This window comes from Pelodiscus sinensis, chromosome 7, assembly GCF_049634645.1.
Source record: "Pelodiscus sinensis isolate JC-2024 chromosome 7, ASM4963464v1, whole genome shotgun sequence".
NCBI lineage: Eukaryota > Metazoa > Chordata > Testudines > Trionychidae > Pelodiscus > Pelodiscus sinensis.
Window position 1 is genome coordinate 12,365,579 of NC_134717.1, and position 25,751 is coordinate 12,391,329.

Consider the following 25,751-nt stretch of genomic DNA (forward strand, 5'->3'; position numbering starts at 1 on the left):
TGCAGTCACAAACTGCATTCTCTCCTCCACTTCTTTTCCAGGTGTTCTAGTACCAAATAGAGTTTAAAAAGGTCAATCCACCTTTGACTTATTTTAACCCTGTGAGAGGAAGAGTTCTCCACATTCCTTCGGCCATTTATAAAGGCATTAATCAGTACAGGGGTCTGTTTTTCCAGGGTGCAGAGCACTTGCAAGATCCACTGCATCTAAGCCCCAGATGCAGATGGACACTTGTACTGAGGGAGGTGAGAACAAAACATAAAAGCCATCTGTTTATTGCATGCAGGAGGTGATCCCCCTGCTGCTCTTCAAAAGCAGTAAGCAAAATTGCTTTGCTCTCTGGGGATATGGCTGCTAACGGTACTTACTAGTGCTGTAGAGCCGATAAAAGGCAGCTGCATGAATTCCTACAGCACCAGCCTCATACTGAAGTGTGTATTGAACTGAACAAAAATCAGCAGGAAAATAATTATCAGGACACATTACAATGGGGAATAGCACAAAACAATTATAAAAAGAGTTCATGCAAAATCCTGAACCTAGTCACTTTGGCTACTCATCTGCCATTGAACAATGAATGTAAGTATTATCTGACTGCCAGAAAACCTATTGTCAGGGTTTATTGGTCAGAGGCATTCCTGTCCCATTGCATTGCTCCCTTATGTTCAGTATTCTGTACTTCAGGGACGTAAACATTTGCACTAGACTGTGAACCCCTTACTGGCACAAGTATTCCCACTGAAGTTACTGGGACTACTGGTGTGGGTAAGTGGTGATCAAAGGGAAGAAAAAGATTCTCCATCTGCCCTCCTTTGGTGATTGACAGAGAGGGAGGACCAGGTGCCCTGTGGTGAGTAGAACCAGGAGGGCATCAGCTACCAAGCTAGAGTAAAAGGGTGGGACAGGAAGTTCAAAAGGTGGGCATCAAGGGGGAATGAGGGATCAGATAAGATCTATTCATGAGATTGCAAACAAACAAATTATAGTTGAACTGTACTCTTATTTCAAAGTAGTTTATTTAACATCATTTACTTCAGGAATATTGACTTACCAACTTTTTTTGTCTTAGTCTTTAGAAAAGGTACAAACCACTGTATCTACAGGCATTTATTAGATGCAATAGCCTAAGAAAAATCAACAGTAGTATTATCTACTGCAGCATTCCAACTGCAGCATTTGCTAACAAAATACACCTGGAAATCACAATGTAATAATCAAGCACAATAATTTGCTAGAGAAAGCCAGCTATAGAAGGAAATTTTGCACAATTCTTTCAGTAGGGGGCTTTTTTAAAAAAAGATCTTCTCATATATTCATAAAAATGTACATGCTGGATCATCCTAAAGCATAAGCAACTGTTATGTGTCCCATGTGGACTCTCTAACTCATTCTCTGATTTTTCCTGTGGATAATGGGGATATACAACTCATGGTTCAGTTTCCCCTCCTCCCCCTTCCAAAAGAAGCAAGACTGGAGCACCTTGGATTTAACTCTTGCTGATGTTAAGGCTGGCCTTGAGAATTGCATACACTGTTTATTTCCATTGCTATGGAGTTACCAAAAAAAGGAATGTAATTTCATCAAACATTGTGCCTCCAAAAAACCCTAAATACACTGGCCATTAATCTCATGCAAGTGCTCCATCCCCAGGTTTATCCTGCTCAGAGATACTCTGTGTTTGTAGCCCCACACAGAAGCACTACTTAAACTATTGTTAAGGCACTCACTCCATAGACCGACACAGTTGGTATAATCAATGTGCAACAATCTGAGGCTTGGGCCTGCAAATTCTTGCTCATAAAACATGAAATCTGAAATCAATGGGACTCTTCCCATTAATTAAATGGTTGCAAGTTCAGCTTCTAGTTAACCAGTGCATTTCAGTGAAGCAAAAGAAATTATTTAAATAAGAGAGAGAGCGAGGATCACAGTGGAACATTTCATAGGAAGATTCAAGGTGCATGATCAAGTATTCCTTGTGCATCCCAAATTCCTACTGAAGGCAACAGGAGTTTTAGGTGCATAGGGAATACAGGAAGAGACCCAATATTGCAAAAGATAAAATTCAGTTGTTACTCTAGGTAACGTAGCTTAGTGCATTATTCTATCAGGAAGACATACTGTACAAACTAGGATGGTAGGGTACAATGAATGTTTACCAGGATAAGACATACAGGCAGTCCCCGGGTTACGTACAAGATAGGGACTGTAGGTTTGTTCTTAAGTTGAATTTGTATGTAAGTCGGAACTGGTACATATTGTAGGGGAAACTCTAGCCAAACATTTCTCCAGAGCTCAGTTTTATTCTCCCACACCTCACTTCCCTCAGTCCTTTATTCTCAAGCTGAGGTGTCTGCTGAGAAAAGCCGCTCCGCGTCTCCCTGGTCTGCTGGGGGGGGCGGCGCTAGCTTTGCGTCTCACTGGTCTGCTGGGGGGAAAAAGCTAGTGCGGGGTTGCCTCACCCCGTTTGTATGTAGGGATCCGCTGTAAGTCGGATCCATGTAACCCGGGGACTGCCTGTACATATCTAGATCTAGACTGAAAACTCACTCAGACTGTGTTGATGAGGAATACAAAAAGGTTTAAAAGTTTATTCTGTGAAAGTTACAACATCTCTCAAAGAGAAAAGTATGAGAATATCTCCTAGGTAGAAAATGAGCAGTCAGTTTAAGAGCATTCTACAAGATTGCAAAGTATATGTAGCAATGCTTATGATTCTTGGCTTTAGAGAACAGATTTGCACAAACAATGACATTTAATCATGGCTTGCGCAAGTAGCATTTTCACTCTACTACATTTATTCTACAAACTGTATTCACTGTGGCTACGTCTACACTGCAGGCATCTTGCGCAAGAGATGTGCTTTTGCACAAGAGAGCGTTCACAGACTAGCCGTCAGAGCACCTGTGATTTTTCCGATAGGGGTTTCTTGCACAAGGAACCCCTGTTGTCCGTCCACACACACCTTTTTGCGCAAGTGCTCTTGCACAAAAAGGCTTATTCCTAGTAGAAAGAGGAATAACCCTTGCACAAAAACCCTGTCTTCTGATGATCTGCTGTACTTTTTCTTGCGCAAAACACACTTGTAGTATGGACATTCCGTGAGTTTTTGCGCAAAAACTCTGCAGTGTAGACTTAGCCTCTGTGTTTGTATTGGTGTTAGAGTATATTTTAGAAACTGGTGCAGTACTGTAAATTAATGGCTTGGTCTAGAGTTATTGATTCTAATAAAACTACAAAGAAGGAGTATGTTTAAATATGTCTTTATAGAAATAAAAAAATCTTTCCAGAAGACATAGAATAGATTTTATCAGACACTGTGAAATATTTTCTAAATGTTTTAATCCGTTGTCAGTGGTTTATTGCGCTTGGAACAGGAAGGATATTGAAAAGACTTTGGAGCCATGCTCCAAGCACTAAATTCAGATGCTTGTATTCTGCTTCTGCCAGCCATGCAGGAACTTGACTAGACTGTCGACAGCTTGACTAATTTTACTACATTAACAACTTGCAGGGTTTTTAAAGCTGTCATGAACTTTATGCATCTTTTTCATTCGAGATCTTAGGTCTGGCACTCTGCTCTCCATGACACCAGCAGTTTCAGTGACTTCAATGGAGTTACTCCTGTTTTACACCAGCACTCAGTAAATGCAGACTCAGCTCACATTGTGTTGGGGGAAGTTTATGTTGGTATGTTTCCTCATTTTAAATCACAAGGAGAAAGCATTCTGTCCAAATTTTCAGGTCTACAGATCTTTTTTCTTTCATCACAGAAGAGCCTCTATTGATGCACTGGGAATTACTAGTATGGTGTGACTGGAATAATTCTGGCTGTGCATGGTGAAAGGCAGGGATGAAGGCTCACTGTGGTGGAGGAAATCACATTAGCTAACTTAATACTCTCAGGCCTGTTTGTCCAAGGAACAAAGTGAAAGGAAAACGGGCAAATGAATTAATAGTAAGGTCCAACTTTAATTAACCCTATGGGCCAAAATATCCTCTCGGGGGATAACAGGGAGCCTATTACAGCTCCCTGATTCTGAGTCCTAGTTTGCACTGTCATTTACTGAAGTATCCCATGAGTGTTTACACAAGCAGAGGCTGGGACAGAATGGCTGGTGCAGTAGCAGGGGCTGCTGACTTTAGGCCACTGGATAGTTTCCTTTTCCTCAAAGAATTGTCCCCTGGTCATGTATAGCCACAATCCAATCCCTCTGCACTGCTAAGGGCTGGAAACAAAATGAGACTGTTGCCCTATCTCCCACCACAGCGGATGTATATACCACGAACCTCTAATAAATATGGAAGGGATAGTTAGTTATAGAGGCCTTGAGTGATAGTTGGAAAACATGAATTATTTAGCATTGGTTCAGATCTGTTTCACTTGTGTCTTGTGAAGAGAATGATGGGGCGTGAAACCCTGATAAAGATTTTCAATATGCCATGCTCATAAATGTGACAAGGCATAAATAGTCTGCCCTATCTGAAATGAAACTCCATCAGCAGGACTGAACATGCTGGCGGTGCATTCCTCCTCACATCCTCAAGAAGAGCAACTGAAGATAGGGGTAGAAAAGGAAATACCAAACCCAGAAGCACCACACAATTTCTTACCCCTGTACTTTAAAACTATTGATGCAGATTGCAACTTTTAGGTCTTTTGTCCATAAAACACTTAAAATAAAATAATTGATTTTAAAACAAAATAGGACTTGTTCCTAATTTTGTTATCCACAACTACTGCAGAAAATTTCATTTAAACATATAATAAATCTTAATTTGCCCCCTTACTAATATCCTGCAGTCATCTTCAGTGAACTTTGCGTACATCCATGAAATTCTCAGACTGACTCAAATATTTTCTCTTTGCAAATCAATTTAAAAGCCTGGATTTTTTTTCCCCAAATTTCATGTGACTGATTTTTTTTTCCAGTCTAACTGACAAAGTTGGTCACACAAAAGCAGAATCCACCCACCAGTTCTAGAATTTTCTTGCTCTGTTCCAGGGGTACGTTATGTTGTTAATGTGAAGTCCACTCATTCCATTAAGGAAGAAAAGGCAGGCAGAAATGAACTCGCACCAAAAGGTCAGTGTGAAGCCCAGGAAAGTAATGTGATCCTTCAGGAGGATTAAAAAGGTCAGCACTCCACTGGATGACAGGAGAAATGAGAGAAAAATAAGGACTGATCCCATTGACCATTTTCGTCTTGAATTAGTGTCTTCGCAGACTTGGGAGACCATCAGAAGTTCCAGGCCAAATATCGCTACAACCACAGCAAGAGACACCACGCTTCTTGCAAGAACCATTCCAAAATTCATCCCCTCCACATTGGCCTGATTAAGATCAGTGACGCATTTTAATGAAGTGCTGCTGTTGCCTAAGGTGCAGAAGTGCCACAGTCCGAACAGCTTTCCTTTTGCAAAAAGCCAGTGGCCATCGCAAACTGAAATTGATGACAGGACCACTGCTATTGCCACGCATAAAATAATGAGGCTTCTGATCAATGTCTCAAAGAACGATTTCTTGGGTCTTCTGTGAGCAAGCAACCTCTGTGCCTTAAAAGAGAGATTACAGAAGAAAACAAATTACAAAAGTCATCTGTGTTAAAATGCGGTTACTATTCAAGATGTATTGAAGCCATAGGAACAAAAAGGAGAGGCCTTTAGAAATGATGTGAATGCATGTGTAATACTAATAATTAACACCTTACACTCAAATAGATCCTGCAGTGTATATTAGAGATGTGAAAGTGTAATCATGTACACAGTTAATCAATAAGCCTTTAAAAGCTGGCTCCCTGTATGCACTGGCTCCCAGGGAGTTGCCAACCGCCCCCCCCTCCCCCCCGCCTGTATCAGAGGCAGCCGAGAAGGGGTGGGGAGACAGATGGGAGCCAGCTCCTTGTGCGCACTGGCTCCCTGGGAGCCATCTACCCCCCTCGTATAGTCATGTAACTGCTGAAAAATTCAGAGGTTACCCAATTAATTAAACACATTTTAACATCTCTAATGTATATATTTATTAAAATTAGAGAAGAATGATGCTGTGGTTGAAACAACTTATGGGGACTCAGGAAGTCTCTGTTGACTTTCCTGCTTGACCACATGTAACTGGATATGAACCTAGGACCTCTGCAACTTAGTATAGGAACCTCTACCCGCTGAGCTAAAAGCCAACTGGCTCTCAGCCTATGCTGTAGAAGTCTCTTGATCTTAGCTGTTGCTGTGGTCTGGGTGCTACTGCTTGGTTTCTGTGGGTTACATACAGACTTGTCAAAGTCACTATTCTGCTTCCCTTTGTTTTTCTTGTCCATTGAGGTGCCACTTCTGTGAATGGTGTGAATTCTTATGCGTGGGCTTAAATGTTCACACATGAGTGGTCCTGTTGACTTGAGCAAGACTCCTCACTACATACTCACTTACGGAAACTTAAGCACATGCATAAGTGTTTTACAGTGTATTTGTACAGGGCCAGGACCAGTAGAGCCCTGATCTAGACTGGGGCCTCAAGACACTGCTGTAATGCAAATAAGAACTTACTTTGGGATTCTCCTATCACTCAAAGATGTCACACACAGATTCTGCTCAAATTGAAAAAGACAGTCACCCTTGGAACAGAAACCAAGCCTGGAAAATTTCAGACCAAAAGATGAAATGTTCAGAAAGGCGATAGCCATGGAACAGGAGGTCCCTGTGGAAGTTGCTATAACTTTAAAGATAACGATGTCCCCTATACACCAGGGCTGTGTCTACACTGGGCCACTTATTCCGGAAAATCAGCCGTTTTTCCGGAATAAGCTGCGAGCTGTCTCCGTTGGCCCTTGAATTTCTGGAAAAGCAACGATGCTCTACTGTACAAAATCAGCCGCTATTCCGGAAAAACTATTCTGCTCCCGCTCGGGCATAAGTCCTTATTCCGGAACACTGTTCCGGAAAAGGGCCAGTGTAGACAGTCCAGTAGTCTTTTCCGGAAAAAAGCTCCGATCGCGAAAATGGCGATTGGGGCTCTTTTCCGGAAAAACGCATCTACATTGGCCACAGACGCTTTTCCGGAAAAGCAGCCTGCCAATGTAGATGCTCTTTTTCCGGAAAAACTGAAAACGGAATAGTATTCCGTTTTAAGCATTTCCAGAAATTCATGCCAGTGTAGACACAGCCCAGCTGTAGGCTGAGATTGCTTAAGGAGGGAATGAGGACTGGGGCAACAAGGTTGCAGAAATTTGGATGGTGCCCAGAATGCCCAGAGCCTGCACCCTCCTTCTCTCAAACACTCTCCCCCCACCTGCCTAATGTTCTGGGAGTTTGGGTGCTGGAGGTGGAGCTTGGGGTGAGGGGAGTTTGGCTGTAGGAGGGTATCTGAGGTACAGGCTCTGGGATAGAGTCAGGGGACTGGGGTGCAGGAGGAGTGTAGGGCACAGGCTCTGGGAAGGAATGTGGTGAAAAAGGGGTGAAGGGTACAGGCTCCAGGATGGAGTCTGGGTGCAGGCTCTGGCCTGGAGCCGGGGTTGTTGGAAGGGTTGCTGGGGCTCAGGCTCTGGGAGGGAGTTTGGGGTCTGGAGGGAGAGGATGTAGGCTCTGGGAGGGAGTGGGGTGCACAAAAGGGTGCAGGAGAAGGCATGGGGGTGCTATGCTTACCTGGGGCACCTCCTTTGGCAGCAGCTTCTGGAGGGAGGGGGTCTCCACACTGCCACCTACCAGTTGCCCTGCAATGCTCTTCCCTCATGTATCCCCCGGCCTGGCTGCCACCCCTAGGAGATTTAAAATGCCCTGGGGAACTCTGCTGCCACCATTGGCAATGCAGCATAGCTTCTCTGCTGGCACGTCCCTGCAGCCTGGGGATGTGTGTGTTTGTCTCCATGTACTGCTGCAACTGCTGGGAGCAACACATGGAGATACACCCTCTCACCTCTCCGGGCCACAGGGAGGTGCCAGCAGCTGTGGGGAGTGAATGGCAGGAAGCTGCTCTAGCTACACTGTGCTGTCCGTGGTGACGGTAGGGCCCCCAAGGGCATTTTAAATTGCCCAGCGGAGACACAGAGAAGAGAAGCAGGCAGGGCACAAGGGATGCATGGGATGGAGCACAGGGAATGGCAGGCGGAGCTGGGGAGGCACCTGGCCCTGGGCCAGGAATATTCCTGGTGCCAAGGCACCACAGACCCATATAACTTGCCGCCTATGAATGGGGGCTAAGGTGCATTAACTCCCTCAGTCTCCATAGAAACCCAGCCCTCATGAACATAACACTCACTGGGGCTGAATCCAATCTCACTTACACTGATGGAAAAACTGGTGTTACACCATCGATTTCTGTGGTATTCCTTTGAAATACAACTTGTGCTAGTGAAAAGCCCCTGAAGCCTCCTTGCTTTATGAAACAATGTGTAATATGCTTGTTCAGAGATTAAAGAGAGAGATGGTTTGACCTTAGGGTTCCCAGTTTTGGTTGGATTTATTCCTGGAGATTTCATCATACGACATTATCTTTAATTAAAGTTTAATCTTTAATTCCTGGAGACTTCAAACCAGTCCTGGAGAGCTGGCAACCCTATTTGACATTCTTTACAATGACTAGAATCTTTAGAGAGTTCTCCATTAGATCATCTGCCCAGTAGCACACTTGATGGAAGTCAGTATGCATTTTGTCTGAATGAGGAGAGCAGGTGTGAGCCCTTGAATTAGGGGGTAGATTGTGATAGCCTTGTTCACATTAAACAGTATTTTACACCAGGAGTAGTCCCACCAAAGTCAATGGGACTACTAGAAAAGTAGGAGTAGAAGCAAGGCTCTCACAATCTGACCTATATTACAGTATTTAAATCCAGTTCTCTCAAAAATAAACCACAAGTGTCAAAACAGCCCCATTTATGTCTGGTGAACAGCCTTTGTGCTCTGCTTCTCCACAACTAGCCTGCCAATGGGCCACAATGTCACTACCAATCCTTATCCCTAGAGTGCAGGAGGCTAACATAACTGATTGTGCTAGAACACAAACAGGAAACACATGATGCAGAGCAGTGCTTGGCATAGGAGCCAAAAGGAAAGTGGAGAAAAAATTGTTTGTTTAATGGAAATGGTTGGGATAGAAGTGTTATCCTGTCCCTGCCAAGAGGGGTTGAAAAATAATAGAGTTTTTAAAATAATAATTTAAGAATATTAAAATGTTACTAATAAGCCTCTAAAATCTTTAATCTTGAGTTGTTTATAAAATTGAATGTACTCAGTTTTTAGCACTTTTATGTTCACAGCATAGCCTATACATGAGGAAACAATCTCTGTTTTTATTCAGATTATTGCTTTGTACAAAGATATCCACAAGGTATTGAGTCATGCTGAAACTTTGCACTGTCATGTATCAGTGCAGCTCTAGCCCTTCCAGTCCCAGGATATTAATCCTGTATTATCCTGGAATACAGAGCTAGAACTGACACTCCCTAGTCAGATCAGAGCTCAGTCATACTAGGGACAACACACACTCCTGAGAAAACAGACAATCTCTGCCCCAAAATTCACTGTCTTAAAACCAGATTTTCAGGTGTTCAATACCCGCAACTGGAGCTGGATTTTGAAAAGTGTTGAGCAGCTTCCACTCTCAGGCCCTAGCAAAAATACCATATTATATTTGACTAAACAGTATGTACATCATTGCTGGCCAGGTCAGCAATAAATTCTTTCAGTCCCCTGTGCAAATAGCATTTGAGTGCCTGGGGCGAGCATGGCTACATATGGCAGTAGCCCAGCAGTGCCTGAATACCTCTCAAGCATGCTCTGTAACCGCAAAGGAGCAAATTCTGACTGGGAAGATTTTATAACACTACTCTTGCCAAGCTACTGCCTGTGATTCAGTGACAGCAGGTGCCTCCAAAGCCCAAATATACAGACTGTTCTGTGCCTCCATGCATTCTGCTGCTCTTCTCCCCCATCCCCCCACAGCACTTGTGTGCTTTCCCATTAGATAGGTTTCCAAAGATGTCTTCCATGATAGCTAAAGAAAAATATACCCAGGCTGCATAAAACCTTGAACTCTGTATCTCCTGCTCATGGGTCTTAAATCTCTTTGATAAGTTTGCAGTGACTTACCCACCAAGGTCAAAGAAAGTCTGCGTCCGGGCTAGAAATAGAACTCAGGTCTCCTGTTTTCCAGGCTTATGTGCTAACTAGCAAGACCATTTTCTTTTTATATAGGCTGAGGCTTAGTTTTCTGTGATGGTGGTAAAAGTGGGCATGAGTTTGGCTTGTTACCAGCTAATATTTGGTTTTATTCCCATCTCACATTACACTGATGAGGTCAATACACATTTTAAAGTAAATAGAATTGTTTTAACATAAATGAAATCTGGCTTTAATTAGCTATCTCAGAGATAATCCATCTAGTTATTCTGACATCGATGGGCAGTGGGGCTTCCTAAGTACAATTAAATCCTAAAATAACTAATTTCTGCTACTTGCTTACTAAGTAAGTTACTGCTACCATTGACTGTTCTTTACATCAATCCACATGTTCTAACACAAACAGCAAGACTTCTTTCAAAGTGGTGCTGCGCTGCATGTTGTAACCCAAACTAAACTCCATCTAGGGGTGTGTAGACTGATCAGCTTGTCCAGTCAGTCTCCTCCTTGCTGATTCCTCCAGCAAGTATTCTACAGTTCAGTCCAGTCCAGGCTAGTTTTACTTTCCGCAAATGAAGCGGCTGCACTGATTTTTTTCAGGAGACTATTCCGCCTCCTAAGAGATCTCATTGCCAATGAGTTCCCTCTGTCACCAAGCCTAAACATCCCCCTCCCTTACCATATGGATGTACTTTATTTTGAAAATATCACCTTTCATATAAAGCCTCACAAGACGCTCAGAGGAAGAATCATGCTGCTGAACTGCATGCAACATGTCAGTGCTGGAGAACTTTGTAAACAACACAAAGTGGGGGAAGGAAACGGACCAACTTTGATTTATTAATTAGTATTGCTATTAGACACAGTGGCCAGACGAGTCTCACTCGATCCCCACTTGTTTATAACATCTTTTGCTCTCTATATACCAGCAAACTCTTGTTATAGTCTGGTGCATGTCATTTTTCCAGAAACAAGGCATTTCCCTGCTTAATATTATATTAACAACCACGCACTAGTTTGTCTTGCAGCCAGTGAAAGGAAAGCTCGGTTTTAAATGACGACTGAGTGGCCCTGAAGACACAGAACAGGAAGAATACAGCTTGTGCGGTAATTAAGAAATCTCTCCGAGGAAAGGTCAGATTAGATTTAGAAGGCAATAGGTCCTTTCCTAACCCCTTGTTGCTCGCCCGTGTCTGGGTGAGACTAGCGCGGCAGTACTGTACCCTGTACCCAGATGGTACGAAGGCTCTCCTTTTTAGTTCAACGGGGGGGGGGGCTGTCAAGGCACATCCAGAGGCGGCTGGGTTTTGTTCCGTGCACAAAGAAGGCTACAAAGAGCAACAGGTAACCAAGAACCAGCCTCGCTGGCGTGCGGCCAGCAGCTTCGCTTGCAGGGCGATAAACATTTAGCCTCCAGCGGGAGAACAAAGGGAGACAACAGCATGTCTGCATCCACATTGCTTCGGGCTAGTCAAAACAGCAGAGATCCCCCCCCCCTCACCCCCCGGCCGGGCGCCCCCTCGTTACCTGCACCGCTATGGCTGTCATGCTGACTCCGGCTGCCCGCAGCGAGGAGGAAACCCGAGAGAAACTTTGCTGCGCTCCAGGTGCGGACAACAAGGTCCCGCTGCCCGCGCCCAGCTCAGAGCAGGAGGGTCCCGGCCGGGACAGCGGGGGGCAGCAGCCAGCCTGCCAACATCTTGCCGGGGCCAGGCAAGCCGGGTGCTGCTGCTAGGCAGGGCTGGCTGCTGCCCTTTGAGTTTCCCCTTTGGCTGAGTCAGCAGCCGAGCAGCCCAGGGGAGGAGGCGGCCGCAGCCACAAAGGAGGGAGGGTAGGAGGGAGGCGGAGGTTGCTCCGGGCAGAGCAACAAGCGAGAGCGCTGGGAGCTTGGGAAGGGCCCGAGGGGCGGGGGGGCAGCCCAGGCCGGGGGGAGGAGGGCAGAGAGGAAGAGGAGCAGCGAAGGAGGTGGAAGCAGAGGGAGGGGAGAGAGCTGGAAAGCAGCACCAGGCCAGAGTCCCTGTGGCCTCAGCTTGGTCCTTAAGGGACTTGGGGCAGGTGCCTGGGGTCTTCCTCCAGAGAAGTGTTGGAAGAGAGACCTCAGAAAGTCAGCCCTGGTGCAACTCCAAGTGCCTGGGCAGGGCCAGGGGTCTTCCTCCCTGAGCCACACCAAGGGTGCTTCCTAAGGCCCTCCTGGAGCACAGATTTAGGTCCCTGAGTGGTCCAGGCTAGTTCGGTGGGAGCAGCTTTGGTAGGACCGGGGCCAAAACAAGCCCTTTTGTATGTCATCCCATCTGGGTGGGCCGCCGCTGGCAGTGGATGAATCTGGCTTTTGTTATTGGTAAAAATCAAACCAAAAGGCACACAATCAGATGGAGCAAGATACAAAGCTTCTGGGAGCTGGGAGAATAGCGGGATTTCGAGCACGAGTTTTGCAGAGTTTGGAGGTTATTGTAAAGCCCCAGCTGCTGGAGGCACGTGATGAGGTGAGAACAAAGTAACATGCCAGCCCGCATGTCTACAGGGAAAAGCTTGCAAACATGAGTGGAGTGCAGGCTGACAAACCAAAAAGTAAATGTAAAGCTCCCTGCATGCATATATGAGCTATGATGTTGAAGCCAATCTTATGATTTTCTGAAGCTTCACTTGTGATTTTTGAACTGTTGGATTTGGATTTGATATTCATCCCAGAGATCCACAGTGGGATCAATTAGATAATGTTCATAAAGAGCTATGAAGAAGAAAAGTGCTATAAAATGTGTGGTAGGTTTTATTAAGGCATAAAATTCATAGAAATGAAGGTGTCCTCTCCACTACACACATTTGTGTTAACCAAAATGCTCCTTTTCTGGAGCTCAAAGTCTCAGAAAGACACAGATGTGTAAGTGATGAATTGCTTTTCCTTATGGAACATCCTGACCGTTCATCTTTAAACATGTACAAAAATAATTACCTAGCTGACCGAATCTCAATAAAAGGACACACGCATACACCGTAAAGAAATCAATACAATTCCAATGTGTCCCTCTTACCAGACTTTGTAGCATGCACTGGAGCCCATCTGGATTTTGTTAGCACCGAGGACATTAGTTGCTGTTATAGTTAAACTAGTGCAAAATGGTAGTGTAAACAACCACAGCTGATAGTCATTGCAGTTTGCACCGGTACAGTTTACTCTGTTTCAAGCAAGGGTGAGCTGCACCTTTATTGCTTAGAGTGGCTTGGCCATTTTATGACGGGGATTGTTTTTGTAGCTGTCCACTGATGACCATCTCTGGGGAAAATCTCTGGTGTTGATGACACTGTCTCCTTTGGAAGAGAAGTGAGGTGACTGCAGAATCAAACACCTTGCACAGTATGAACATCTTGCCGCAGCTGGCCCCAGATGTTCAACCCATTGAGTGGGAGAAGAGAGCAAGCATTCTCCTAAACTACTCTACTAAAAAGGCAATACAGTCAATACCAGTTTTTCCTCTGTGGCTCTAAACTGACACTTTGAAAGTTTCTGGGTGGGGTTAATAGTTGGATCATGTCTTTGTTCAGAAGGGTAAACACATCCTTGCTGCTTGCTAAACCCTCATCTCCAGATGTATGGGGGATGCAAAGAGAGGGTCTGATTCCAATCTCATTTTCCACTGAGCTGTTCCTGATTTATGCTGCCAGAACTGTGAACAAAATCTGGGCTAGTGAGTAATTTCTCACATGCTCCTTTAAGAATAAAATTGCCTTGAAAGAACATATATATCACTTGCGGCTCCTCTCACATGTGCAAAGGACAGTATTGTCTGCTGCAGCAGTTACTACTGCTGTTGTATTAAAGAAGTGTTGCTCCACTTTCTTTTAGGCTTTTGCCTTTACTTTTCTTTTACTTTACATTCAATGCTATGGAATGAGGAGCACACGGAACTTGATCGTGCTTCACTGAAGTCAATGGGAATTTTGCCATTGATTTTAATGGACTCAGGATTGAACTCCAGTTTTGAATGACAGATGATGTGGTGAAAGCTGAAGAAAACTCAATGTTTTCTTTGCCTCTGTATTCACGGACAAGGTCAGCTCCTGGACTTCTGCGCTAAGTGACGCAAGATAAGATGGACAGCCCGTGGTGGGTAAAGAACAAGTTAGGAACTATTTAGAAAAGCTAAACGTACACAAATCCATGGGCCCAGATTTAATGCATCCGAGTGTACTGAGGGATTTGGCAAATGTCATTGCAGAGCCTTTGGCTATTATCTTTGAAAAGTCGTGGAGATCGGGAGAAATCCCGGATGATTGGAAAAAGGCAAATGTAGTGCCCATCTTCAAAAAAGGGAAGAAGGACGATCCAGGGAACTATAGGCCAGTCAGTCTTGCCTCGGTTCCTGGAAAAATCATGGAAGGGATCCTTAAGGAATCCATATTGAGGCACTTGGATGAGAGGAAAGTGATTAGGAATAGTCAGCATGGATTCACCAATCTGATTAGCTTCTATGATGAGGTAACCGGCTTGGTGGTCATGGGAAAGTCAGTGGATGTTATATACCTTGACTTTTGCAAAGCTTTTGATACGGTCTCCCACAATATTCTTGCCAGCAAGTTAAGGGAATGTGGATTGGATAAATGGACGGTAAGAGGAATAGAAAGATGGCTAGAAGGCCGGGCCCAGCGGGTAGTGATCAACGGCTCAATGTCAGGATGGCAGTCGGTTTCTAGCGGAGTGCCCCAAGGTTTGGTTCTAGGACCGGTTTTGTTCAATATCTTTATTAATGACCTGGATGAGGGAATGGATTGCACCCTCAGCAAGTTTGCGGATGACACTAAGCTGAGGGGAGATGTAGATACGCTTAAGGGCAGAGATAGGGTCCAGAGTGACTTAGACAAATTGGAGGATTGGGCCACAAGAAATCTGATGAGGTTCAGCAAGGACAAGTGTAGAGTCCTGCACTTGGGACGGAAGAATCCCAAGCATAGTTACAAGCTGGGGACCAACCAGTTAAGTAGTAGTTCTGCAGAAAAGGACCTCAGGGTTACAGTGGATGAGAAGCTGGATATGAGTCAACAGTGTGCCCTTGTAGCCAAGAAGGCTAATGGCGTATTAGGTTGCATTAAGAGGAGCATTGCCAGCAGATCCAGAGATATCATTATTCCCTTTTATTCGGCTTTGGTGAGGCCACATCTGGAGTACTGTGTCCAATTCTGGGCCCCCCACTACAAAAAGGATGTGGACGCATTGGAGAGGGTCCAGCGGGGGGCAACCAAAATGATTAGGGGGTTGGAGCATATGACTTATGATGAGAGGCTGAGGGAGTTGGGTCTGTTTAGTCTGCAGAAGCGAAGAGTGAGGGGGGATTTGATAGCAGCCTTCAACTTCCTGAAGGGAGGTTCCAAAGAGGATGGAGAGAGGCTGTTCTCAGTAGTGACAGATGGCAGAACAAGGAGCAGTGGTCTTAAGTTGTGGTGGGAGAGGTCCAGGTTGGATATTAGGAAAAAGTATTTCACTAGGAGGGTGGTGAAGCACTGGAATGGGTACCTAGGGAAGTAGTGGAGTCTCCATCCCTAGAGGTGTTTAAGTCTCGGCTTGACAAAGCCCTGGCCGGGTTGATTTACAGGCAGTCCCCGAGTTACGCGGATCTGACTTATGTCGGATCCGCAGTTACGAACGGGGCCCTCCCTCTCCCTGGTCTCCAGCAGACCAGGGAGAAGAAGCAAAGTGGCGGAACACACGGGCAGCGGACAGCCCAGACGTGTCTGGGCTGTCAGCTGGCCGCGTGTTCCGCCGCTCTGCTCTGCTCTGCTCCCCGTCCCCTTGGTCTGCAGACCAGGGGGACGGGGAGCAGAGCAGAGCAAAGCCGCAGAGCACGCGGCCAGCTGACAGCCCAGACGTGTCTGGGCTGTCAGCTGGCCGCGTGTTCCGCCGCTCTGCTCTGCTCTGCTCCCCGTCCCCTTGGTCTGCAGACCAGGGGGACGGGGAGCAGAGCAGAGCAAAGCCGCAGAGCACGCGGCCAGCTGACAGCCCAGACGCGTCTGGGCTGTCCGCTGCCCGCATGTTCCGCCGCTTTGCTCCCCGTCCCCCTGGTCTGCAGACCAGGGGGATGGGGAGCAAAGCAGAGCAAAGCCACGGCGCTCGAGGGCAGCAGGATAGCCACGGCGCGTCTGGGCTGTCCCGCTGCCCCGTGCTCCGCGGCTTTGCTCCTGACGCCTGTGGTACAGCAGCTGGGGCGCTGCCGGTTGGTCCCGTAGCGCCGCTCTGGGCGCCACTGGACCAACACAGCAGCACCCCAGCTGCTCTGCCCCAGGTGTCCCCAAGTCAGCCGCTGCTGAAACTGACCAGTGGCTGACGACAGGAAGCCCCGCCCCGGGCTTCCTGGAATCAGCTGCTGATCAGTTTCAGCAGCAGCTGACTTGGGGATGCCTGGGGTTCTTAAGTTGAATCTGTATGTAAGTCAGAACTGGCCTCCAGATTCAGCTGCTGTTGAAACTGATCAGTTTCAGCAGCGGCTGAATCTGGACGCCAGTTCCAACTTACATACAGATTCAACTTAAGAACAAACCTACAGTCCCTATCTTGTACGTAACCCGGGGACTGCCTGTAGTTGGGATTGGTCCTGCCTAGAGCAGGGGGCTGGACTTGATGACCTTCTGAGGTCTCTTCCAGTTCTATGATTCTATGAATGGTATATACACACAACAAGCCTGCATTAATTATATGCTCTAATATAGATATAAGGGCATATAGTAAATGCTGCAGTTAGTGTTGTAAAGCCACTTTTTATTATACAAACTTATTTGAATTTGGTCGTGATTTTCTCAAAAATGTGTAATTACTTTCATATAAGACACTTGCAACTCATAAAAGGTGTTGATTTCCATGCCTAAACTCTGGAAATTTTCATAGCATCCAAGGCCAGAAGGGACCATTGTGATCATTTAGTCTGACCTAAAATGATTTCCTGTGTTGACTTATCCAATACCCCAATGCTGAGCAGCCATAGAAATGCCTATACATAAAATAAATAAACCTCTTTCTTGAGCGCCTTAAGATGTCTCTTTGTTGTAATGAAAGGCAGTTCTCTTCTCTGTCTTCTCCTTTCAGTAGTTGCAGCATGTGTTTGTATTTCCAAAAGCACAGCTCTGACAGACACTCCCTCCCCTGTGGAGTCTATTTACCACATCTCCAGCCTCTCACCTTGAATTGTGAGTGAAGACTGTAAACATCCTTATCTGTTGCCAACAAGCTTGTAGTTATATATCTCTACCTGTGCCGTCAGCAAAAATATCTCCACTCATAAAGTTTTATTCCCTTTGCCTTCTCCTTCTTATTCTTTCCCGTCCTGCAATGAATTACTGATCACTTTATTTTCTTCTGCTGAAAGTACATTTTTTTAAAAAAGGAAGTTGTGTTTTTTGCTGTGTCATCAGATATCCTTGCCTTACTGCCAAATTCTGATTTCAATGATTGCAGTGAATGTCTGGAGTGACTCCATGAACTTATGTGGAAAATCTCTAGATTTAGGTCCTAATGCTACAAGTTATTGTGCGTGAGCCAGAACTTCTAGGGTTGGGACCTCACACTGGTGTATCCAAGGTCAGAACCTAGCCCCATTATCTTCTATTTTCCTACCTCTATTGAACTCTGATGAGCTGCTTCTCAATGTGACTTCTTTCTCCATTTTTCTTGTTTCCATTTCTGAGCAATATATTTGTCCATAAATAATACTTATTTTTGTTAATCTTGAAGCAATTTTACTAGGAGTTTTAAATTTATTTCCTCTATAAATACATTTTCCTGACACATTTTCTTCCATAACACTCCATTTTTCGTATTTTTCTCCTTGTTGCAAATTCTGTTACTTTAGTTTTCACATTTTTATGGTAAATTCAGACCTTTGCAGTCTCTCTATCCCAGAATGTTTGCTTAAATCATCTGTAATGTATATTATCTGCATGTTGTTTCATGACTATAGTGAATTCTGAGTGTAAGCTTCGCCCTCTCTCTGAACAGTGTATTTTCCACTTTAGTTTTGTTCCTTGTAGCAGATTTTGCAGGGTCAGTAAGAAATTCATGCTTGCAGTTTTTCTTTGGTTGTTGGCTTGCCACATTGTTGTCCTGTGACTACATTATCTATGTCATCAAATTTTACACTTCCTATATTCCACTTCTGTAGTGCTTCAGTGTGGATACTACCAATGATGATGGTGGAGTTCTCCTGTCAGCATAGATAATGCAACATTTCAAGTGTAGGCATGCCCTGAAACAATTCAGTTTTCTTACCATTTATGAGCAGGAGCAACTACTCGCCGATCAGCTCAAGAGATAGTTGACAGGTTGATGGAAGAAATTCTTTCTTTGCCCTAGTGCTGTTTACACCAGCAGTTATGCCAGCTTAACTACACCTCTCAGGGGTGTGGATTTTTCACACTCTTGAGCAACGAAACTGAATCAGCCTAATTTTGTAGTGCAGACCAGGCCTTAGGCAATGTCTATACTTAAGTAGTTATAGCTGCACAGTTGTAGCACTTTAGCACTGTAGCACTTCCATATAAGCATGCACGACAGCAACAGAAGGTATTCCCTTATCATTGTAGGTAATTACCTCCCAAGAAATGGTACCTATGTCGATAGAAGATATAGCCCAAAGTGAAAACCAGTCAAACCCGTTTTTCTGTTTAGCTCCATGTTTTTCTGCCTCCCGTTGTCAACATTTCATGGCCACATCGCTAGCACCCTGTCGACAGATAAGAGCAAAGCAAGGTAGGCAAACATCCCACAGTGCAATGTTGTGGGAAGACAGAGCTGATCCCTGTGCTTCTTGGGATTCCTTTCTAGCTCTGTGAGCTTTCTGTGCTAAGGAATGTCAAAGCAGCACAGCAGTCTCTCCAGCCTTCCCCCTGTAGCAGTAGTCTGCCTGCTGCTGTCTTTCTAGTGCAGGGCAGAAGAGAAGCATTCCAATTATTTGTTTTTTGTTCCTCAAACAAAGCAGTTTATTCAGCTATCAGATACTCCCCAAAGCTTTGAAGGGGAGGAGGGTGCATGCCTGCAGAGCAGCAGAGATCACACAACAATGAGCACAGCCATTAGGGCAGGCATTGTGGTATACAGAAGGAAGCCAGTCCTCTCAACAAAACGAACAGCAGAGTCCACATTGGCTCTTTGTCGTCAATAAAAGGAGGGGAAAAGACAAAAGTCTCTCACGGGTAAAAGTTTTTTGTTGCCAACACTGGATGTTTTCCCCCACAAAAGTTGCATTGTAATATGTACACACTTTTATTGTTTTGTCAACAAAAGGCAGTTTTTAGTGACAAAATGTGCCAGTGTAGACAAGACCTTACGGTTTCCACACTCTAGCAGCCAAAACTGTCGCTGTCTCTTGCTCTCACTGGATACCTCTCATAATCAGCCCACTTTCCTCTGTGCCCACCAGCCTGTATGAGAGCTCTGCTGCTCCCCCGGCAACACTGCATATTGGCCTCCTGCTGTCGAGAGTAATGGGTTTCAGGCCTGGCTCAGAGCATGCCTACAGATTCAGGCCTCATCTGTAAGACAGGCATTCCCCTACTGAGTTTAAAAATTCTGCTGCAGGCCCCCTTCACTTCAACTTGAGATGCTAATAAGCATGGATGTGGCAATAGTGCTTTGGCTACTTTGAAAATTCTGACCAATGACAATTTAGGCACCCAAAGGATTGAGGTGGCTACGGCATTAGGCAACAGCTGAGTGATGGCTTTGAAAATGTCAGTGGCTCTCAGTGGCACTGGAACACTTTTACAGTGGGGGTGCTGAAAGCCAGTGGTCCCCAAACTTTTTACCTCACCCCTTTACCTCAGGACCAGGCCATAGCTTGGGGGTGACGTATGCGGGTGGGATAAGGTTATTGTTTTGGAAAATTGTGCCTGTGAAAACTGCATGTGTTATAATGGGAATAGCTTAGTACAGGGCTATTCAACGTTTGAAGTCCTGGGGCCACAACGATACTCACAGCACATGTCAAGGGCCACAACTTAAGTGTGATTGCATATACATGCAAATATATGCAAATAGCTTCTTTCACACTGACAGGCATGTATACAAAGATAAAGGAAAGACTACACAACACGCAGGCCCCTGCTGTTATTAATGAAATGAAATATTTACGCAATTTCCACCCACATGACAGCACTTTTAATGAGTCCAGGAATTTAACTACTAAAACGCATACCAACAGAAGACCGTTATATTGACTACTTTTTTGTTTTGGCCGTATGTGGCCTGCAGGCTGCGTGTTGAGTAGCCCTGGCTTAGCACCTTTAAAGGGACACTGGCATCTTAAAATTCTTATTTGTTTGTACAGGTTGTACCTCCCTCATCTGGCACTCTCAGGACCTGACTGGTCCTGAACAAGGGGATTTGCCTCATGAGCGGAAGTCCCTCCAAACATAGCCAGTGCTGCCCTGGGCTAGGACTCCAGCTGAGCCCCACTGCTGCTTGCCTGGCCATGGCTCCCCAGGATGGAGCTCTGTGGCAGCCAGGGCTCTGTGGCTTCTGGGGCTGCCGGGGCTGAGGCTCCACAGATGCTGGGACTGTGTGGGCACTGTCAGCTCCCCACTACTTCCCGGCAGCAAGAGCCAGAACTCCCTACTGTGCCCCCTCCCTCAACAAGGGGCTCCTGGTTGACTCGCGCCCCCTTGCCTGCTCCCGTCCTGAGGTCCGACCTCTTTATACCTGGGCTTTGTGATCCAGGAACATCTATGGTCCTGCCAAACCACAGATGTTGCCGGACCAGAGAGTCCCAGTTAAAGGAGGTACAGCCTGTATCACCAGGTATGGACAAGGACTGCATTGTGCTCAGTGAGGTCTTGGGCAGGCCTGCATACGTATCTGTGGCTCAGCGAATAGTGGACGATAGACCCTTGCAATTCTAGGGTAAGTAATGTAGATATGAACCTATCTTTCTCTTTCTATAGACGTGGCAGAATTTGATTTTGTTATTTAATTTTGGCAGATAATATCAATATTTACTTTTAAGCTTTTTTTACATTTTTCATTAATTTACATTTTCACAGTTGTGGGAAATCAGGAATCATACCATAATTGTTTACTGATAGCACACACTGAGGTTCAAAAAATTAAAGCTTTATAACTGGAACAACACAAACTATCAACATCGTATACAGGTTGGACCTCTAATCCAGAACTCTCTGGTCTGCCAGTATCCGTGATCTGGCATGATTTTAGTTAGCTGGATGTCGATTTATCATGGTTGTGGCCAAGTTTCCCACAGTCCCATGAAATTTTTTTGCAGCCACCAGTACTGGCTTTCTGTGTTCCGTGCTGTTATTTCACTCTAGTTTATCCCTAACTGTCTTCTAAGAACCCAGTAGGCAGTGGTCATGTTGGTAATGCCACTTGATCTCCCATGGATCATCAAATTCTCTGGTTCCGCATCGGTCAGGTCCCGAGGGTGCTGGAGAGGTTCAACCTGTATCAAACTTTTAGCCTTAAATCAAACTCTAATAAGTTCTGAAGCAGCATTTTTCTTATGTTGCCTATAAATCCATTTCAATGTTTAATGGTGGAAATATTTTTTCATTGATTTATATTCATATGGTTAATCAACATTTACCAATACAAATCTAATTTTTCCAAGCCTATACAGATAGCCTTAGGAAAGTAATAGATTTATTACACGTGTAAGGAATACAGATTAGATTCTGGATCAAATCCAGTCCATACTGGAATTGTCTTATTATTATCACTCAACATTTGGTAAGTCTCAGTTCAGTTGCCGGTGGACAAGCGCCTACATTATAAACCTTCCCTTCCACCTTCAACCACAATTGGCACCCCTTTTCAGCAGTCTCGCCAGGGCCAACTAGATAGGATGATTAAATCTGAATGTAGTTGGTCCATATCATGACTGAGATATACTGTCCGACGGGGGAGGAGAACCATGTACTGCTGTTGTCTATGATGTACCTGCTCCAGGAAAGAGGACTTAACTTTCCATGGTTGTCAATCCAGCATCATCCTGAAATGGCACATCCATGCAATTATATTTTTAAAACCTGCACCATGAACATTGCATGTTAGTGCATTTTAGATGGGCATGCATCAAACACATGTAGAGAAAACTACCAGGGCTGCTGGTTTTTTTAAAGCTAAACTGTGACATACCAGGGAACAATTCATACTAGAGGGCTGCTGTGTCACCTCTGACCTGCAAGGTTGGATGCCTTACAATGCCTTGCTGTAGTAGCTTCCACCTGCACAACTCACAAACAGCCTTCCAGCATGCAAGCCACACCCTCACACCCTGACTGTCTGTGGGTAACTGCAGCCGATGTGGCTTGTTGGGTAATACTAACACTCTCCATCCTCACATTTCCCCGCAGGAATGAATGTCCTATATTGCTTTTCCGAGACCTCTCCCAGACAGCAGAAATATTTTAAGTCCATTATTTCTCTGAGGGAAGAATATGCCAATTTATTATTTTAAATAGTGTTACCAGACATTTTAGCTTAAACACACAGGATTAGTTGCATAGCAAACTTTCATACTCCAGCAGATTATTCATCAAATTCTTCAGGTCAGGACTGCTTCCCCCACTTCCCCACAGCCAAAGTGCAACAGGTGTTTTCTATTTGTCTTCTTAGGTGCAATGCTCCAGAGACAGGCTGGGAGAGAGGGATGCCTACGGGTTTTTGTCCTTCCTTTTTATAGTTTCAGTCTCCCCTTGAAAAACATCTCCAGTTGAGAATCAGGAGGCAAACAGTTTATGTGGAAGGATATTCCCTGCTGTTTTTTCCCACCTTCTTTGAACTTCCTTTGTTTTCCTTTCCTGCTAGATGACTCAGTGTATTACTTAAATTCAAATTAAGGGAAGCACAGATTCCATTGTTTAGGACAGACCTGGACAGGAGTTTGGAATGTGGGCCGATAACTTAACAAGGTTGCCAAACATATTTTATTATGACAGCTCTGATCTGCCAATTATGAGTTTCCAAATGATACTTTATTATGCATACCTTATACAGAGATTATTACAATCATGTGTACAATGCATTCCATCACAATAAACTTATTTTTTCATATACTATACAGGAGTACTATTCATACTAACATTTTTAGCACCCAAAGAACACTACCAAGATAACCAGAGAAAGAAATGCTTCTACCACCAATATTCCCTCATTGCAATAAGAAGAATAACCAGTTAAGGTAAACTATTCAAAGTAAGGAGCAGCTGCAAAGTCGGTGAAAAAGAGCTTTAGGAAAAGGGTAAAGTGAAATGTACTAGATGTGATTGGTATGTGTTTTACATACTCTGGCTCTGGCAATAAGAAGATCATTCCAAATAGATCAAATCAAGAAAAATACACTCACTGAATAATAAAATGGGTCAAATTTTGCAAAATCTCTTTTGCATTTGATAGCGTGCAAATAATGCTTTTCGGTAAGGTGTAATAATACGAGAATGATAAGTAAAGGGTTGTCTTATCACAGACTCAAGTTAACATTTATTATTGGCATATACAAAGTCCAGACTCCATCATATACTTCCTGCAAACTCAACAGCCTAGACTTGAGGACATATTCCTACCTGACTCACCTTCACTTTTGGGTCTGCCTGAGAGAACAGCTTCCCCTCTTCAATACTTTGCAGTACTCAGGATGTTGCTGCCCTTCATAGATATAATATTGTAGGCTGGGTTGGAATTTAGTAGAGCTTGGGAGACAATAGCAACTCCCTTAGCAACTATTGGATGAATCCCCATCATTCCAGTATCTTCCAATAATCAGAAATATCTGTTCCTCCATTTGTCAAGGGTTTTATCTTTATATCTAGGATCTTACATGGCATGCAACACTGTGGTTAGTGAGTCAACAGCTCCTTTAGCTTTCTGAGAAGAGTAAAACATCAAATATGAAGCAAGAAGGAACATTCTGGCCCTGAAGGGTTTGCGTAGGAACAACCAACTAGCTGCAACAGAGAACAGCTTGTGAAGCTACATAATGCTCATCCTGCTGATAAAACAGTCTAACTTCTGAACCTTGGTTACCATCTTTTTCAACTCTGTTTTCAGCAGAAATATTAATGAGTATCATAATTTTGAAAAACAAGAGTGTTTTCAAACCATGAAGGTCCATGCACCAACAGCATCCATCTAGCTAATGTTTGTACCTGGTAATGATTTCTCAATGATAATGTCATTTTAATAGATTTATCACAGGCACTTCTTTTGCTGTCTTTGGTTGGTCTCTCCATGCACTAATACTAATGTATTAACTTCTGTATAATCCATTTTTTCCCTTAATATCTTTCCTACATTCTTTTACTGTGGTCCTTACCTGTGTAGGGACTCCTAAATTTCATCTCCATGGCCTCTGCTTCTGCTTAGATTCCCAGCTGAACATGGAAGGGCTGATTCAAATGAGATTCTATTTTGGTGTAACTGACATGATGAAGAAAGTGTAAATTACATCAGTTCAGGTCTTATCTATACAGTGGGCTTAATCTGCAGCTTTTTGATGTGTGTCAGTTATGCAACACATAAGCTGCACTCTTACGGTGTGTCTACACAGCAAAGTTATTTCGGAATAACAGCCATTATTCCAAAATAACTATGTGAGAGTCTACACAGCAATTCCATTATTTCTAAATAATTTTGAAATAATTTCAAAATAACAGATGGCTTATTCCTATTTCTGTAAACCTCATTCTATGAAGAATAACGCCTGTTCCAAAATGACTATTTTGAAATAAAGCGTGCGTAGACGCTCCACTTCTGCTATTTCAAAATAGCCCCTCACCAGGGGCATTCTAAGTTATTCCCCCTGAGGCTCTAAATTGAGATAACACGTCCACATTGGGGAAGCCTGCCTCCGATTAATTTTGAGGCTTCCCTGCAGTGTAGATATGCCATTTCGAAATAAGCTATTTCGGGCTAACTATTCCGGAATAGCTTATTCCGAAATAACTGTGCAGTATAGACGTAGCCTTAGTGTGCACATGGCATGGTGTGCCATCTTTCATTGCATATCAGTGTGTACCCACAGCAATAGCTTGCTGCATACTCAGGGCATGCATTCTTGGAGGGTATCCCATGGTCATGTATTTCATTACTCAGCAGTTTGCATTCTAGGGATTTTTATGGTTGTTGAAAGCAGATGCCAGGACAGATCAATTTTTAAAAAAACCCTCATGTTTCCTCTGTCTCCACCTTGCATTTCCCTTCAGGCTATTTTTTAATTGCTGTGGCCAGCATGGATCCAGTAATGCTCTGTGCCAGTATGCTTGCAACTGTGAATACGCAGAGGCAGTTTAGGCTGTATTTCAGCACTCAAAGCCAGGTGACTTTGGACTTTGCCCGTCATACCATTGAGCAGATGATGTGACAGCAGTAGCAGCTCCTCCAGGAGCAGGAAGAAGCAAGAGGAGGACAAGGAATAAGAGGAGGATACCCATCAACTGGTAGTGCAGAAGAGATTTGTGGTGCGCCTTCACACCATTCAGTGTTGTTTCTGCACTTGGGAAATCAGTGTGCATTGGTGGAAAAGAATTGTTCACAAAGCCGGGTTGACCTGCAGTGCCAAGAGATTTTCAGGGTGAGGAAGGTGGTTTTTTTTGGAGATAGGTGCAGAACTCACCCTGGAACTGCAGTGGATGTGTGCCAGCACACAATGCTCCA

The 25,751-nt window shown here is 44.4% G+C and overlaps 1 protein-coding gene and 1 long non-coding RNA gene across 2 annotated transcripts; one reads left to right on the forward strand and one right to left on the reverse strand.

Annotated features, from left to right (window-relative positions):
• Window positions 1-997: 997 nt before the first annotated feature.
• TMEM37 (transmembrane protein 37) lies at window positions 998-11,860 on the reverse strand. Its single transcript, XM_006137629.2, has 2 exons — window positions 11,636-11,860; window positions 998-5,557 (listed from the first exon to the last, which is right to left on the reverse strand). The coding sequence occupies exons 1-2, from the start codon at window positions 11,654-11,656 to the stop codon at window positions 4,982-4,984; spliced, it is 597 nt and encodes a 198-aa protein (XP_006137691.1). The 5' UTR covers window positions 11,657-11,860; the 3' UTR covers window positions 998-4,981.
• LOC142830152 (uncharacterized) lies at window positions 11,377-25,751 on the forward strand. Its single transcript, XR_012905131.1, has 2 exons — window positions 11,377-11,452; window positions 25,301-25,751. It is a non-coding gene; the product is annotated as an uncharacterized LOC142830152 (long non-coding RNA).